Source organism: Haliotis rufescens, unplaced genomic scaffold (genome assembly GCF_023055435.1).
Source record: "Haliotis rufescens isolate VD_foot unplaced genomic scaffold, xgHalRufe1.0.p SCAF_63, whole genome shotgun sequence".
Classification (NCBI taxonomy): Eukaryota; Metazoa; Mollusca; class Gastropoda; order Lepetellida; family Haliotidae; genus Haliotis; species Haliotis rufescens.
Window position 1 is genome coordinate 1895512 of NW_025964354.1, and position 16984 is coordinate 1912495.

The 16984-nt window shown below is 41.5% G+C and overlaps 1 protein-coding gene across 2 annotated transcripts in view; it reads right to left on the reverse strand.

The window, feature by feature from the left end:
• Positions 1-9909, reverse strand: part of LOC124150171 (hemicentin-1-like) — a 262470-nt gene extending 252561 nt beyond the window's left edge. For both annotated transcript variants that reach the window (XM_048386989.1, XM_048386988.1), the window contains exons 1-3: positions 9762-9909; positions 8833-8996; positions 7589-7730 (exon numbers count right to left, since the gene is read on the reverse strand). In XM_048386989.1, the coding sequence (XP_048242946.1) occupies positions 7589-7730; positions 8833-8996; positions 9762-9828 (373 nt within the window). In that variant the 5' untranslated portion in view covers positions 9829-9909. The remainder of the gene's footprint in view (positions 1-7588; positions 7731-8832; positions 8997-9761) is intronic.
• Positions 9910-16984: the final 7075 nt, after the last annotated feature.

Sequence of the window (16984 nt, forward strand, 5' to 3'; positions counted from 1 at the left end):
ACAGAAAGTGACGTAGTGACATAGACGTAACATAAAGTGACAGCGTGACATAGGCGTAACACGAAGTGACATAGTGATACAGACGTAACACGAAGTGACATAGTGACATAGATGTAACACGAAGTGACATAGTGACACAGACGTAACACGAAGTGACGTAGTGACATAGACGTAACACGAAGTGACGTAGTGACATAGGCGTAACACCAAGTGACATAGCGACAAAGATGTAACACGAAGTGACATAGTGGCATAGATGTAGTACTAAGTGACATAGTGTCATAGACGTAACACGAAGTGACATAGTGACATACCGTAATGCGAAGTGACATAGTCACATAGACGTAACACGAATTGACGTAGTGACATAGACGTAACACGAAGTGACATAATGACATAGAGGTAACACGAAGTGACATAGTGACATACACGTAACACGAAGTGACGTAGTGACATAAACGTAACACGAAGTGATATAGTGTCTTAGACGTAACACGAAGTGACATAGTGATAGAGACGTAACATTAAGTGAGATAGTGACATAGACGTAACACGAATTGACGTAGTGACATAGACGTAACACGAAGTGACATAGTGACATAGACGTAACACGAAGTGACATAGTGACATACACGTAACACGAAGTGACGTAGTGACATAGACGTAACACGAAGTGACGTAGTGACATAGACATAACACGAAGTGACATAGTGTCATATGCGTAACACGATGTGACGTAGTGACATAAACGTAACCCGAAGTGACATTGACGTAACGTGACAGATGGTTGTGGAGTTGTAACCCATTACCAGGTTCCACACATTAGCATTTTCTATAATAATGCTTCTCGTGAAATGGGTAATACTCTAAAGATGTTATAGTCTGTGTGTGAAAGTACATACATCTCCATACAGCCCTGAAGCCGGAAGATCCTACCGACACATCTGTTGTAAATTCCACACGAAGTGACATAGTGTTTTAGACTGAACACGAAGTGACATAGTGATAGAGACATAACATGAAGTGACATAGTGTCTTAGACGTAACACGAAGTGACGTAGTGATATAGACGTAACACGAAGTGACATAGTGCCATAAACGTAACACGAAGTGATATAGTGCTATAGACGTAACAAGAGTGACATAGTGATATAGACGGAACACGAAGTGTCATAGTGATATAGACGTAACACGAAGTGACGTAGTGACATAGACGTATCACGAAGTGACATAGTGACATAGACGTAACACGAAGTTACATAGTGATATAGACGTAACACGAAGTGAGATAGTGATATAGACGTAACACGAAGTGACATAGTGATATAGACGTAACATTAAGTGAGATAGTGACATAGACGTCACATGAAGTGACATAATGATATAGACGTAACACAAAGTGACATAGTGACATAGACGTAACACGAAGTGACGTAGTGATATAGACGTAACACGAAGTGACATAGTGTCATAGACGTACCACGAAGTGATATAGTGTCTTAGACGTTACACGAACTGACATAGTAACATAGACGTAACACGAAGTGACATAGTGCCATAAACGTAACACAAAGTAACATAGTGACATAGATGTAACACGAAGTGACATAGTTATATAGACGTAACACGAAGTGATATAGTGATATAGACGTAACACGAAGTGACATAGTGATATAGACCTACATGAAGTGATATAGTGATATAGACGTAACACGAAGTGACATAGTGACATAGACGTAACACGAAGTGATATAGTGACATAGACGTAACACGAAGTGACATAGTGATATAGACATAACACGAACTGATACAGTGACATAGATACAACACGTAGTGATATACTGACATACACATAACACGAAGTGACATAGTGATATAGACGTAACACGAAGTGACAACAGTGATATAGACGTAACACGAAGTGACGTAGTGATATAGACGTTACACGAAGTGACATAGTGCCATGAACTTAACACGAAGTGACGAAGTGACATAGATGTAATGTTAAGTGAGGTTGTGACATAGATGTAACACGAAGTGACATAGTCACATATGCGTAACATGAAGTGACATAGTGATATAGACGTAACACCAAGTGACATATTGATATAGACGTCACACGAAGTGTCATAGTGATATAGACGTAACATTAAGTGAGATAGTGACATAGACGTTACACGAAGTGACATAATGATATAGACGTAACACGAAGTGACGTAGTGACATAGACGTATCACGAAGTGACATAGTGACATAGACGTAACACGAAGTTACATAGTGATATAGACGTAACACGAAGTGAGATAGTGATATAGACGTAACACGAAGTGACATAGTGATATAGACGTAACATTAAGTGAGATAGTGACATAGACGTCACATGAAGTGACATAATGATATAGACGTAACACAAAGTGACATAGTGACATAGACGTAACACGAAGTGACGTAGTGATATAGACGTAACACGAAGTGACATAGTCACATATGCGTAACATGAAGTGACATAGTGATATAGACGTAACACCAAGTGACATATTGATATAGACGTCACACGAAGTGTCATAGTGATATAGACGTAACATTAAGTGAGATAGTGACATAGACGTTACACGAAGTGACATAATGATATAGACGTAACACGAAGTGACACAGTGATATAGACGTAGCACGAAGTGACGTAGTGATATAGACATAACACGAAGTGACAGAGTGGTGGCATAGACGTACCACGAAGTGATATAGTGTCTTAGACGTTACACGAAGTGACATAGTAACATAGACGTAACACGAAGTGACATAGTGCCATAAACGTAACAAGAAGTAACATAGTGACATAGATGTTACACGAAGTGACATAGTTATAAAGCCGTAACACGAAGTGATATAGTGATATAGACGTAACACAAAGTGACGTAGTGACATAGACGTAACACGAAGTTACGTTGTGACAAAGAAGTAACATGAAGTTACATAGTGACATAGACGTAACACGAAGTGACATAGTGATATAGATGTAACACGAAGTGACGAAGTGACATAGATGTAACACGAAGAGACAGAGGGAAATAGACGTAACACGAAGTGACATAGTGTCATAGGCGTAACACGATGTGACGTAGTGACATAAACGTAACACGAAGTGACATTGACGTAATGTGACAGATGGTTGTGGAGTTGTAACCCATTACCAGGTTCCACACATTAGCATTTTCTATAAGAATGCTTCACGTCAAATGTGTATTACTCTAAACATGTTATAGTCTGTGTGTGAAAGTACATACATCTCCATACAGCCCTGAAGCCGGAAGATCCTACCGACACCTCTGTTGTAAATTCCACACGAAGTGACATAGTGTTTTAGACTGAACACGAAGTGACATAGTGATATAAACGTAACACGAAGTGACATAGTGCCATAAACGTAACACAAAGTAACATAGTGACATAGATGTAACACGAAGTGACGTAGTGATATAGACGTAACACGAAGTGATATAGTGATATAGACGTAACACGAAGTGACATAGTGATATAGACGGAACACGAAGTGACATAGTGCCATAGACGTAACACAAAGTGACGTAGTGATATAGACGTAACACAAAGTGACATAGTGATATAGACGTAACACGAAGTGACGTAGTGATATAGACGTTACACGAAGTGACATAGTGATATAGACGTAACACGAAGTGACATAGTGATATAGACGTAACACGAAGTGACATAGTGTCAAAGACGTAACACGAAGTGATATAGTGTCTTAGATGTAACACGAAGTGACATAGTGACATAGACGTAACTCGAAGTGACATTGTGATATAGACGTAACACGAAGTGAGATAGAGACATAGACGTAACACGAAGTGACGTAGTGACATGGACGTAACACGAAGTGACATAGTGACAAAGAAGTAACATGAAGTTACATAGTGACATAGACGTAACACGAAGTGACATAGTGATACAGACGTAACATGAAGTGACGAAGTGACATAGATGTAACACGAAGAGACATAGGGAAATAGACGTAACACGAAGTGACATAGTGTCATAGGCGTAACACGATGTGACGTAGTGACATAAACGTAACCCGAAGTGACATTGACGTAACGTGACAGATGGTTGTGGATTTGTAACCCATTACCAGGATCCACACATTAGCATTTTCTATAAGAATGCTTCATGTCAAATGTGTAATTTTATAAACAACTTATAGTCTGTGTGTGAAAGTACATACATCTCCATACAGCCCTGAAGCCGGAAGATCCTACCGACACATCTCTTGTAAATTCCACACGAAGTGACATAGTGTTTTAGACGCAACACGAAGTGACATAGTCACATTGGCGTAACACGAAGTGACATAGTGATATAGACGTAACACGAAGTGACATAGTGATATAGACGTAACACGAAGTGACATAGTGATATAGACTTAACACGAAGTGACATAGTGTCATAGGCGTAACAAGAAGTGACATAGTGATAAAGACGGAACATGAAGTGATATAGTGTCTTAGACGTAACACGAAGTGACATAGTGACACAGACGTAACACAAAGTGACATTGTGACATAGACGTAACACGAAGTGACATAGTGATATAGACGTAACACAAAGTGACATAGTGATATAGACGTAACACGAAGTGACATAGTGATATAGACGTAACACGAACTGACATAGTGATATAGACGTAACACGAAGTGACGTAGTGATATAGACGTTACACGAAGTGACATAGTGTCATAGACGTAACACGAAGTGATATAGTGACATAGACATAACACGAAGTGACATTGTGACATAGACGTAACACGAAGTTACATAGTGATATAGACGTAACACGAAGTGAGATAGTGATATAGACGTAATACGAAGTGACATAGTGATATAGACGTAACACGAAGTGACATAGTGCCATAGACGTAACACAAAGTGACATAGTGACATAGACGTAACACGAAGTGACGTAGTGACATAGACATAACACGAAGTGACATAGTGTCATAGGCGTAACACGATGTGACGTAGTGACATAAACGTAACACGAAGTGACATTGACGTAACGTGACAGATGGTTGTGGAGTTGTTACCAATTACCAGGTTCCACACATTAGCATTTTCTATAAGAATGCTTCACGTCAAATGTGTATTACTCTAAACATGTTATAGTCTGTGTGTGAAAGTACATACATCTCCATACAGCCCTGAAGCCGGAAGATCCTACCGACACCTCTGTTGTAAATTCCACACGAAGTGACATAGTGTTTTAGACTGAACACGAAGTGACATAGTGCCATAAACGTAACACAAAGTAACATAGTGACATAGATGTAACACGAAGTGACGTAGTGATATAGACGTAACACGAAGTGACATAGTGATATAGACGTAACACGAAGTGACATAGTGCCATAAACGTAACACAAAGTAACATAGTGACATAGATGTAACACGAAGTGACGTAGTGATATAGACGTAACACGAAGTGATATAGTGCCATAGACGTAACACGAAGTGACATAGTGATATAGACATAACACGAAGTGTCATAGTGATATAGACGTAACTCGAAGTCACGTATGACATAGACGTATCACGAAGTGACATAGTGACATAGACGTAACACGAAGTGACATAGTGATATAGACATAACACTAAGTGACATAGTGATATAGACGTAACACGAAGTGACATAGTGATATAAACGTAAGATTAAGTGAGATAGTGACATAGACGTTACACAAAGTGACATAATGATATAGACGTAACACGAAGTGACTTAATGATATAGACGTAACACGAAGTGACGTAGTGATATAGACGTAATACGAAGTGACAGAGTGGTGGCATAGACGTACCACGAAGTGATATAGTGTCTTAGACGTTATACGAAGTGACATAGTAACAAAGACGTAACACGAAGTGACATAGTGCCATAAACGTAACACGAAGTAACATAGTGACATAGATTTTACACGAAGTGACATAGTTATATAGCCGTAACACGAAGTGATATAGTGATATAGACGTAACACGAAGTGACATAGTGATATAGACCAACATGAAGTGATATAATGATATAGACGTAACACGAAGTGACGTAGTGACATAGACGTAACACGAAGTGATATAGTGACATAGGCGTAACACGATGTGACGTAGTGACATAAACGTAACACGAAGTGACATTGACGTAACGTGACAGATGGTTGTGGAGTTGTAACCAATTACCAGGTTCCACACATTAGCATTTTCTATAAGAATGCTTCACGTCAAATGTGTAATACTCTAAAGATGTTATAGTCTGTGTGTGAAAGTACATACATCTCCATACAGCCCTGAAGCCGGAAGATCCTACCGACACCTCTGTTGTAAATTCCACACGAAGTGACATAGTGTTTTAGACTTAACACGAAGTGACATATTGATATAGACGTAACACGAAGTGACATAGTGCCATAAACGTAACACAAAGTAACATAGTGACATAGATGTAACACGAAGTGACGTAGTGATATAGACGTAACACGAAGTGGTATAGTGCTGTAGACGTAACACGAAGTGACATAGTGATATAGACGGAACACGAAGTGTCATAGTGATATAGACGTAACACGAAGTGACGTAGTGACATAGACGTATCACGAAGTGACATAGTGACATAGACGTAACACGAAGTGACATAGTGATATAGACGTAAAACGAAGTGAGATAGTGATATAGACGTAACACGAAGTGACATAGTGATATAGACGTAACATTAAGTGAGATAGTGACATAGACGTTACACAAAGTGACATAATGATATAGACGTAACACGAAGTGACACAGTGATATAGACGTAACACGAAGTGACATAGTGATATAGACGTAACACGAAGTGACAGAGTGGTGTCATAGACGTACCACGAAGTGATATAGTGTCTTAGACGTTACACGAAGTGACATAGTAACATAGACGTAACACGAAGTGACATAGTGCCATAAACGTAACACGAAGTAACATAGTGACATAGATGTAACACGAAGTGACATAGTTATATAGCCGTAACACGAAGTGATATAGTGATATAGACCTACATGAAGTGATATAATGATATAGACGTAACACGAAGTGACATAGTGACATAGACGTAACACGAAGTGATATAGTGACATAGATGTAACACGTAGTGATATAGTGATATAGACGTAGCACGAATTGACTTAGTGGCATAAACGTAACACGAAGTGACGTAGTGACATAGACGTAACACAAAGTGACATAGTGACATAGACATAACACGAAGTGACGTAGTGACATAGACGTAACACGAAGTTACGTAGTGACAAAGAAGTAACATGAAGTTACATAGTGACATAGACGTAACACGAAGTGACATTGTGATATAGACGTAACACGAAGTGACGAAGTGACATAGATGTAACACAAAGAGACATAGGGAAATAGACGTAACACGAAGTGACATAGTGACATACATGTAACACGAAGTGACATAGTGTCATAGAGGTAACACGAAGTGACATAGTGACATAGACGTAACATATTTTATAGTCTGTGTGTGAAAGTACATACATATCCATACAGCTCTGAAGCCGGAAGATCCTATCGAATAATCTGTTGTAAATTCCACACGGTAGTAGGTGGACGACGGGACTGTGTAGCCATTGTGTGAACCAGACAGAGATACCAGCAGGTTGTTGGAGACATCGTACACCTGCAAGGGAGTAATTTGAATGGAGTCATTATTGACTTTGCTGGCATTCACTACCAACATCAAGGTACGGCTAAAATTGTGGAGATGTTCTCTGAATAATAATTATATTGTCCATGTTTGAGATATTGAAATGCATATTTTGTTCTTAAAACTGAACAGGCATTTAATGCGGTAGGAGTATACACATAGACACATCCTATGGTGAAGTGAATGTTCGGTTTCGTGGACGATCAACCCCAGGGTTCTTTCTATAGGGTAATAAAACTGTTTTAGTTTCAAAACTTGAGTTTTGCATGTATTCAATCACATAAACTATTTCATGCCGTGTGCCATCGAAGCTGATAAAATAGTATGTTCAAAGCATCCAAATTATACGTCACAATCATGAATGATTTTGGCAGTACACGTTCAGGAAGAAATCTACGCATATTGACAGATATTTGTGCTGCTGACCTGATTACAGTCTTTGCAGGGTAAATATGATTATGTTAACTACAACTATACCAACTATGTGTCTATCGAATGACCGTCACTTCACATGTCGCATACACCTGTGAAGATCCGGGTTAGAATATGTCTTCAGGAAACCATGCTTGTCATAAAAGGCGACAATGCTTGTCGTTCGAAGCGACCAAAGAGACTCGGTGGTCAGGCTCGCTGATTTGGTTGATGCATGTCATCGCATCCCCTTTGCGTGGATCGATGTTCATGATATCAATCACTGGATTGTCTGGTCCGGACTCGATTATTTACAAACTACAGTAAAAAAGCTTGAATATTGCTGAGTTTGGCGTTAAACAAATAAACAAACAAACCTGCTACAGTGTACATTAGATTATCAAATATTAGAGTCACGAGAGAAATGTGTTCCCCTTTGCTAATTCCTTACTTAGAATTGTCATGTCATAGTTACTACTCTAAACTGTCCGTTAAAGTATATTGTCCTCGCGTACATACCTTGAAAACTGAAATGCATTAAGTTATGACCAAAGATTGTAAAAGCAGGAATGATAAACACATTTAAAGAGTCATACGAACATATCAGTTGCGTGGGCCATTGCAAGTTTTAAATCGTCATGAACATATCATAAGCTGTACTTACCTTCACATAGTCATAACTGCTCTCTGTGTTGAACGTTTCAAATTTAAGTCCGATCAGCTTACTGGGGGTAATTACATATGTGCAGGACAGATGGTTGGCATATGTGTAAGGGTAGTTTGGGGATGTAATCGTTCCTGACTGTCGCCTATAGGTCCCACCACAACCTGAAATAAAAGTCAGTGCCAACATATTAATTTTGATATACCATTGGATATGTTTTGCTGACTTGTGACGGCATCATGAAGCGGATACACTGTGTAATATTACACCTGAATGTAGGTCAAAATATTATTGGATGAAGAAAAACATGGCGTCTGACTCAACTCCCCTGTTTGTGGTTTCTCAACAGGGTGGAGAATTCTCGCCTACATAGTTTGAAGCATTGCGTGGGTGCTGTCAATATATATTTCGTTATATTTCTTTACCCATCCACACAAACCCCAGACCCCATCCAGCCCCAGAAGATCAACATTGTCGGTTCCTATGGACACTGATCTTCAAAGTTAGTATAAAACCTCACCTCACCTCACCTCACCTCACCTCACCTCACCTTTTACTTATGGGCGGCTGTCAGGTAGCCTTGTGGTTAAAGCGGTCGCTCGTCACGCAGAAGACCCGGGTTCGATTCCCGACATGGGTACAATGTGTGAAGCCCATTTCTGGTGTCCCCCGCCGTGATATTGCTGGAATATTGCTAAAAGCGGTGTAAAACCACACTCACTCGATTTCTCTGATGGTTTATGAAAATAGACCCAACTATGATAGATTACCAAAGACTTTTCATACCACTTGATCCAACGTGCAACTTAATAAAAAAAATATATATATAATTATTTTGAAACATGTCATCGATGCACACGAAGTAAGCATTAGTTCAATGTTTTATAATAATACAGTAACATAAAGCAATAAAGGAGAAAATAATTTACCTCTTGTTTGATGAATACCACCGATCAGAACATTACACACTACCACACATGCCAACCAGTTCACCATCCTGTTTGTAAGATATCCAGGTTTCAGAAACACATTAAGCCACAATTTGCCATGAAGACAAGAGTGAAAGGCTCCGTCCGACGGGATATTTTATATGGTGTGTTGAGTGTGATCTCTGGTGAAAGTACACTTGCTAACTTCCTAGAACTGTCAAGTTTCAAGTGAGCATGTAAACCAAAGTGTATTGGGAGCAACATACCAAGTAGTGTGTTGAACCGTACACCATTCCAGTGACAATAATCATAATAATCATAATAATCATAATAATCATAATAATCATAATAATGATGATACTTATGATAATAATAATAATAATAATAATAATAATAATAATAATAAAGCCAGGATCACCCGAACATCTTTGCTGCATTTTTTAATTTTAATCTGTAAATAATAATATAATGAGACTGTCGAACACATTGTGAATGGATGTCCAGCTTTGGCACAGACACAGTATCTTACACGACATGATGGGGTGGCTCGATCATTTTATTACCGTCTTCGCCATGCTTGTGGTTTTGACACACCCGGAACATGTAGAGGGCGTCATAGAAAATTATAGATACAAAGTCCTTTGGAAAAGGCCCGTATACAGCCTCAGACATATCCAAGCCAGCAAACATGATCTTGTCCTTTTTGATAAATCAAATGAAATCATTTATATCATTCAATTTTCTGTCCCTTTAGGCAGTAATGTGATTGACAAGATTGAGGAAAAACATGGCAAAGATGCAGACCTCTCTTTCATAATGTCATGCTTACATCCCAAGTACTAAGTTGTCCGACTCCCCATTGTTCTCAGTGCCTTAGGTTTAGTACCTCCAAATCTGTTGACTGACATAGGGAGAGTACCCGGGTTTGCTACATGGAATAAAGCCCTTCTGACAACCTGGGTAATGCAGAAGGCTGTAGTGTTGGGAAGTCTTCACATTCTCCGAAAAGTACTGCGTGGGTTTTACTAGGCAGCACTTCCTGGGAGAAGTCCCATTCGCTGTCTGGGCTGCGTGTAGAGGGGGCAAGGGCCCTGAGCTGATAATGAGCCTAACCAGCCTGAATGTGCCAGGATCACCAAAACCCTCTTTGCTGCATTTTTTATTTCAATCTGTTAATAATAATTATTATTATTATTATTATTATTATTATTATTTTTCTTCTTCTTCTTCTTCTTCTTATTATTATTATTATGATAATAATAACGTCACGACTCGAGGTGAAAACTATAGCGTTGCACAGTTTTCTTAAATGAGCCAAGGATGTGGGACGTAATATCAATGTCAATGTTGATTTTGTTGATGGTTCTGAACTGCTGGATGGTACAGCAATGTGTGTCAACCAAGCTAAGTTTCATATGAAATCGGCCCAAACTCAGTTTTTCAAAAAGAGGCTTTCTGAACGACCACTGCATCGAGTTTTGGTTTAGTGTGTGGAGATCAGCAACCCTGCAGAGTTTTCGCTTGGATGAGTGAGTGAGTGAGGTTTTACGCCGCTTTTAGCAATATTCCAGCAATATCATGGCGGGGGACACCAGAAATGGGCTTCACACATGGTTCCCATGTTTGGAATGGAACCCGGGTCTTGGGCGTGACGAGCGACCGCTTTAACCACTAGTCTACCCGACCGCCCCTCGCTTGGATGAAGTCGGCTGGCCTGTAAAGTGAAACAAAAGGCTTTCTGTTTGCTGCTCAGGACTAGGCACTTCCCACTCGAAACCATCGATGTGTGATTTTGCATCAAAATGTAAATATGAAATGTAGTCTTCACAATGAATATAATGAGACTGTCTAACACATTGTCAGTGGCACAAACACAGCATCGTAAGCGACATGATGGAGTGGCTCGATCATTGTTATGCTTGTGGTTTTGACACACAGGTCAATCCATGCTACGACCCAGAATATGTAGAGGGCGCCATGGAAAATTATTAATACAAATTTCTTTTGAATAGGCCTGTATACAGCCTCAGACGTATCCAAGTCCAGCAAACCTGGTTTTGTCCTTTTTGATGAATCCAATGAAATCATTTTTATCATTGAGTTTTCTATCCATTTCGACACTAATGTGATTGACAAGATTGAGGAAAAACATGGCAAATATGCGGACCTCGCTTTGGAAATGTCACGCTTGCATCCCAAGTACCATGTTGTCTGACTCCCAATTGTTCTCGGTGCTTTAGGTTTGAGTACGTCTCAATCTGTTGACTGACATTCGGGGAGTTCCCGCTTTTTTACCATGAATACAGCCCTTCTGACAATCTGTGTGATGCAGTTTTGGGAAGTCTTCATGATGTTCGAAAAGTTCTGGGTTGGTTAGACTAGGCAGCGCTTCCTGGGAGGAGTCCTACTCACTGCGAGTAGAAGGGGTAAGGACCCTGAGCTGATGATGAGCCTAACCAGCCTGACTGTGACACGATCGTCCAAACCCTCTTGGCTGCATTTTGTATTTTAATCTGTAAATACTAGTAATGACGTTGATGGCAGTGATGATGATTGAATCCACGATCATAAGGATCTAGCACACTTATGGGCCACGCAACTCCTTAATTGCGTAAGTTACCTATAAAAGTGGCATTAAACGGTTACTTTTGACTGAGAGCTCGGTATCTGCTGTGGTATTGTTGTAAAAGGTTGCAAGATCGTACACTTTTCTACCGTCCACCGTGATTGATTGCAAACCACAATTTTCAGATCAGTGGGTTGTAGTCTTCTTCACTTGACAAATGGCTTCAGCACATTCCGCGAGGCGACTGCGACATTTAGAAACACGCCATGCCTATATTAAAGACGACATACATAACTGTATACAATTAATGAAATAATAGCTTTGACAGTGTGACAACACGAGAGCGTTAAACATCCGACTCCACTAGTCAGTTCACTGACAATGAATGGTGTACATCCGTAGATGCACAATTATTTCAAGTGCTACAAACGCGGAGAGACCAGAGAAGAGAAAGCTAAAGAGGCTGACATTGTCCTATATCCGTGTTTGCATTGTACGCATACTTCTGTGATGATAATTAAATAGTATTTTTGACACGAAACATAACGGATTACTTGTGGGCACTGCCTACGATAAGTCATTTCATTACAACACTTGAGCCTGAGCTGTGCCAAATGAATGTAAGGTGTTCTTGAAACAATGGAAGGTTCAACCTTAGCAGGGTCCAGGGGGTGACTTTAAATTGAATTGGAAAGACGCCAAAGATACTTTGGACCTGAATTTGTGTAAACCTCCTGTCACTCTGTGCGAGGTTCCCTGTCCCGATCATGCTATTATGTTGTCTGTACCGTTGCGAAAGTGAAAGAATAAAAGCTATGTTGAAATGTTATGCAAATATTTAGAACGCGATATGCTTTCTTTTATAAATTAACTTCAATCCTGTGTGCTTAATTTGCATTTTCCTCCGAGTTTGAGTGCTGAGCAAATACTTATCACATACAAAAGGCCGTCGACATATCCCATCAGTTTCATTTTAGAGCGAGTATTAAATGTATTTTCATGTTTAATGTCCAGCTTCCCCTATTGACTTGTGCTATTGTCTACAGGATTCGAGATGGGACTTTATCACACCCGCTGAGTCAATCAGAGCTCATAACACGGATGTATTTCCTCATAGTAATACGTTGATACAAACACATAATCCGAAGCTACTCACACAACATGTTGCAAGGGCTTCACATGGAAGTGTGTTTCACTAAATGTTTGCTGACAAAACCTGTTATGTACTCCTCATTTTAACAAAAATCTCACTCATCAAATCTCAAAATGCAGCTAATTGCAAAATAATTGACCAATCACGATGTTGAAATGTATTTATTTGGTTTCATATGGAAAAACAAGCGCATATTGTTTTTGTAAGCGTCTCACTCGTGATCGTTGAACGTTTCACACCTCTTCATGTAAAGTTTGGAAGGAAAAAGATTATGTCAATATTCATCTTGTTACATATTATTCTGAACATGTGTTTCACAGCTTGGTAAAGCACTTGTCAAGACGTCGCTATTACTCGAAAGGTTTAGATTTACATTTGGAGTGGACACTCTGAATGTAATGTGGTATGCGAACCACTGGATTTTGATTGAGGTGCAGAGTTGCGTGAAGTGAGCCAGGATATGCAGGTTGTCGCAAATCCGAAAACTAGTCTCAATCCAATTTTATAAAATAATTGGTTAATAGTTGTTCAGGGCACACATCATGTTTTTAAGTTATGTTATGCATCTGGGAACTTCCGGGATATAACTGGTCTTCGGCAACCCATCCTTGACGAAAGAAGCGACTATGCTTGTCGTAGGTCGCGACTGTGGTGAGGTGAAACGGACAGACACTGACCTCGTGACACCAGCTCCCTACATGACAGACACGGACGTAGTGACACCAGCAACCTACAGGACAGACACGGACCTAGTGACACCAGCACCCTACAGGACAGACACGGACGTAGTGACACTAGTACCCTACAGGACAGACACGGACGTAGTGACACCAGCACCCTACAGGACAGACACGGACCTGGTGACACTAGTACCCTACAGGACAGACACGGACGTAGTGACACCAGCACCATACAGGATAGACACGGACCTGGTGACACCAGCATCCTACAGGACAGACACAGACCTCGTGACACAATCACCCTACAGGACAGACACGGACCTGGTGACACCATCACCCTACAGGACAGATACGGACCTGGTGACACCAGCATCCTACAGGACACACACATACCTGGTGACATCATTCACCCTACAGGACAGACACGGACCTGGTGAAACCATCACCCTTCAGGACAGACACGGACCTGGTGACACCATCACCCTACAGGACAGACACATACCTGGTGACACCAGCATCCTACAGGACGGACACAGACCTGGTGACACCATCACCCTACAGGACAGACACGGACCTGGTGACACCATCACCCTACAGGACAGACACAGACCTGGTGACACCAGCATCCTACAGGACAGACACATACCTGGTGACACCAGCACCCTACAGGACAGACAGGGACCTGGTGACACCAGCACCCTACAGGAAAGACAGGGACCTGGTGACACCAGCACCCTACAGGACAGACAGGGACCTGGTGACACTAGCACCCTACAGGACAGACACGGGCGTAGTGACACAAGCACCCTACAGGACAGACACGGACCTGGTGACACCAGCATCCTACAGGACAGACACAGACCTGGTGACTCCAGCACCCTACAGGACAGACACGGACCTGGTGACACCAGCACCCTACAGGACAGACAGGGACCTGGTGACACCAGCACCCTACAGGACAGACACGGGCGTAGTGACACAAACACCCTACAGGACAGACACGGACCTGGTGACACCAGCACCCTACAGGACAGACACAGACCTGGTGACACCAGCACCCTACAGGACAGACACAGACCTGGTGACACCAGCACCCCACAGGATAGACAGGGACCTGGTGACACCAGCAACCTACAGGACAGACACGGACCTGGTGACACCAGCACCCTACAGGACAGACACAGACCTGGTGACACCAGCACCCTACAGGACAGACACGGACCTGGTGACACCAGCACCCTACAGGACAGACACGGGCGTAGTGACACAAGCACCCTACAGGACAGACACGGACCTGGTGACACCAGCACCCTACAGGACAGACAGGGACCTGGTGACACCAGCACCCTACAGGGCAGACACGGACCTGGTGACACCAGTACCCTACAGGACAGACATAGACCTGGTGACACCAGCAACCTACAGGACAGACACGGACCTGGTGACACCAGCAACCTACAGGGCAGACACGGACCTGGTGACACCAGCACCCTACAGGACAGACCCGGACCTGGTGACACCAGCACCCTACAGGACAGACACGGACCTGGTGACACCAGTACCCTACAGGACAGACATAGACCTGGTGACACCAGCACCCTACAGGACAGACACGGAGCTGGTGACACCAGCACACTACAGGACAGACACGGAGCTTCCGGTACCAACAACCTACAGGACAGACACGGACGTAGTGAGACCAGGAACCTTCAGGACAGACACAGAGCCTCTGGTACCAGCACTCTACAGGACAGAGGCGGAGCTTGAGATAAATCCAAATAGCAGGGACAGTAACATCCTCATCACCTTAGATCGGCGTCGCGTCGCCACAACAAACATTTACATATATACCGTTCAACCACTCACTGTCCTTATGCGTGTGTGTGTGTGTCAGTTGTGATATTGATGTATACATGATATTAGCATTAGACCTGATAGAGCTAGTAGAGATAATACCTTGACACGCCATATGCTTCTTTCAGGCAGGCTGCCTACAGTTGCTCACACAAGTGTGATTCATGGTATATTTCAAAGGACATGGAAGTTCAAGGGGCCGTCATTGTCAAGGGGCTATGTATAATTAAAGAGATTGGGAAAAATCCAAACAAAAATTGTGTCAATTTCACCACTAAACAAAATGTATATCCACATTTACATATAATTGCACTGTGCACCACACACACACACCCCAATCTGTCCTCCGTGACAGATCCGTGTTAGAATTGGTCTTCAACAAACATGCATGTCGTTAGAGGCGACTAACGGGATCGGGGGATCGGGCCACCTGACTTGGTTGATGCATGTCATCGTGACCCTGTTGCGTAGATCGATGCTCATGATATAAACCACTGGATGATCTGGCCTAAACCATGTTACTGACGGAATGCAGCGTCAAACAACAAACGAATCCTTTCTGTCTGTGTTATGTGTCTCACACGCCAGTAATTATTCTAAGTCGTCCGTCAATATGAAACATGAACGAATCATTGTCAAAGGGGAACAACTCTATTGTTTATAATTTCATATCAGTAAATTATATACTTTTAGTAATGTAAATGTTTGTGTATATAGACTGCCATTTAGCCACGTCCAAGGTGAGAAGCGCAATATATAACGCCTTCATAAAATACCTAAATAGAATCTAACTTGTCTTTATGACAAGGCTTCCCTGTTTCCCTGATTTAAATACGTTCATACATTTAAACGTTGTAATTCTATACTGATGGAGAAAATAACCATATGGAGCATGTTTCTTTCACGTTGTTTGTTTGGTTAGTTTCTTGTAAATCGCCGCACTCAGCAATAGTCCAGCTATTTGGCGGCG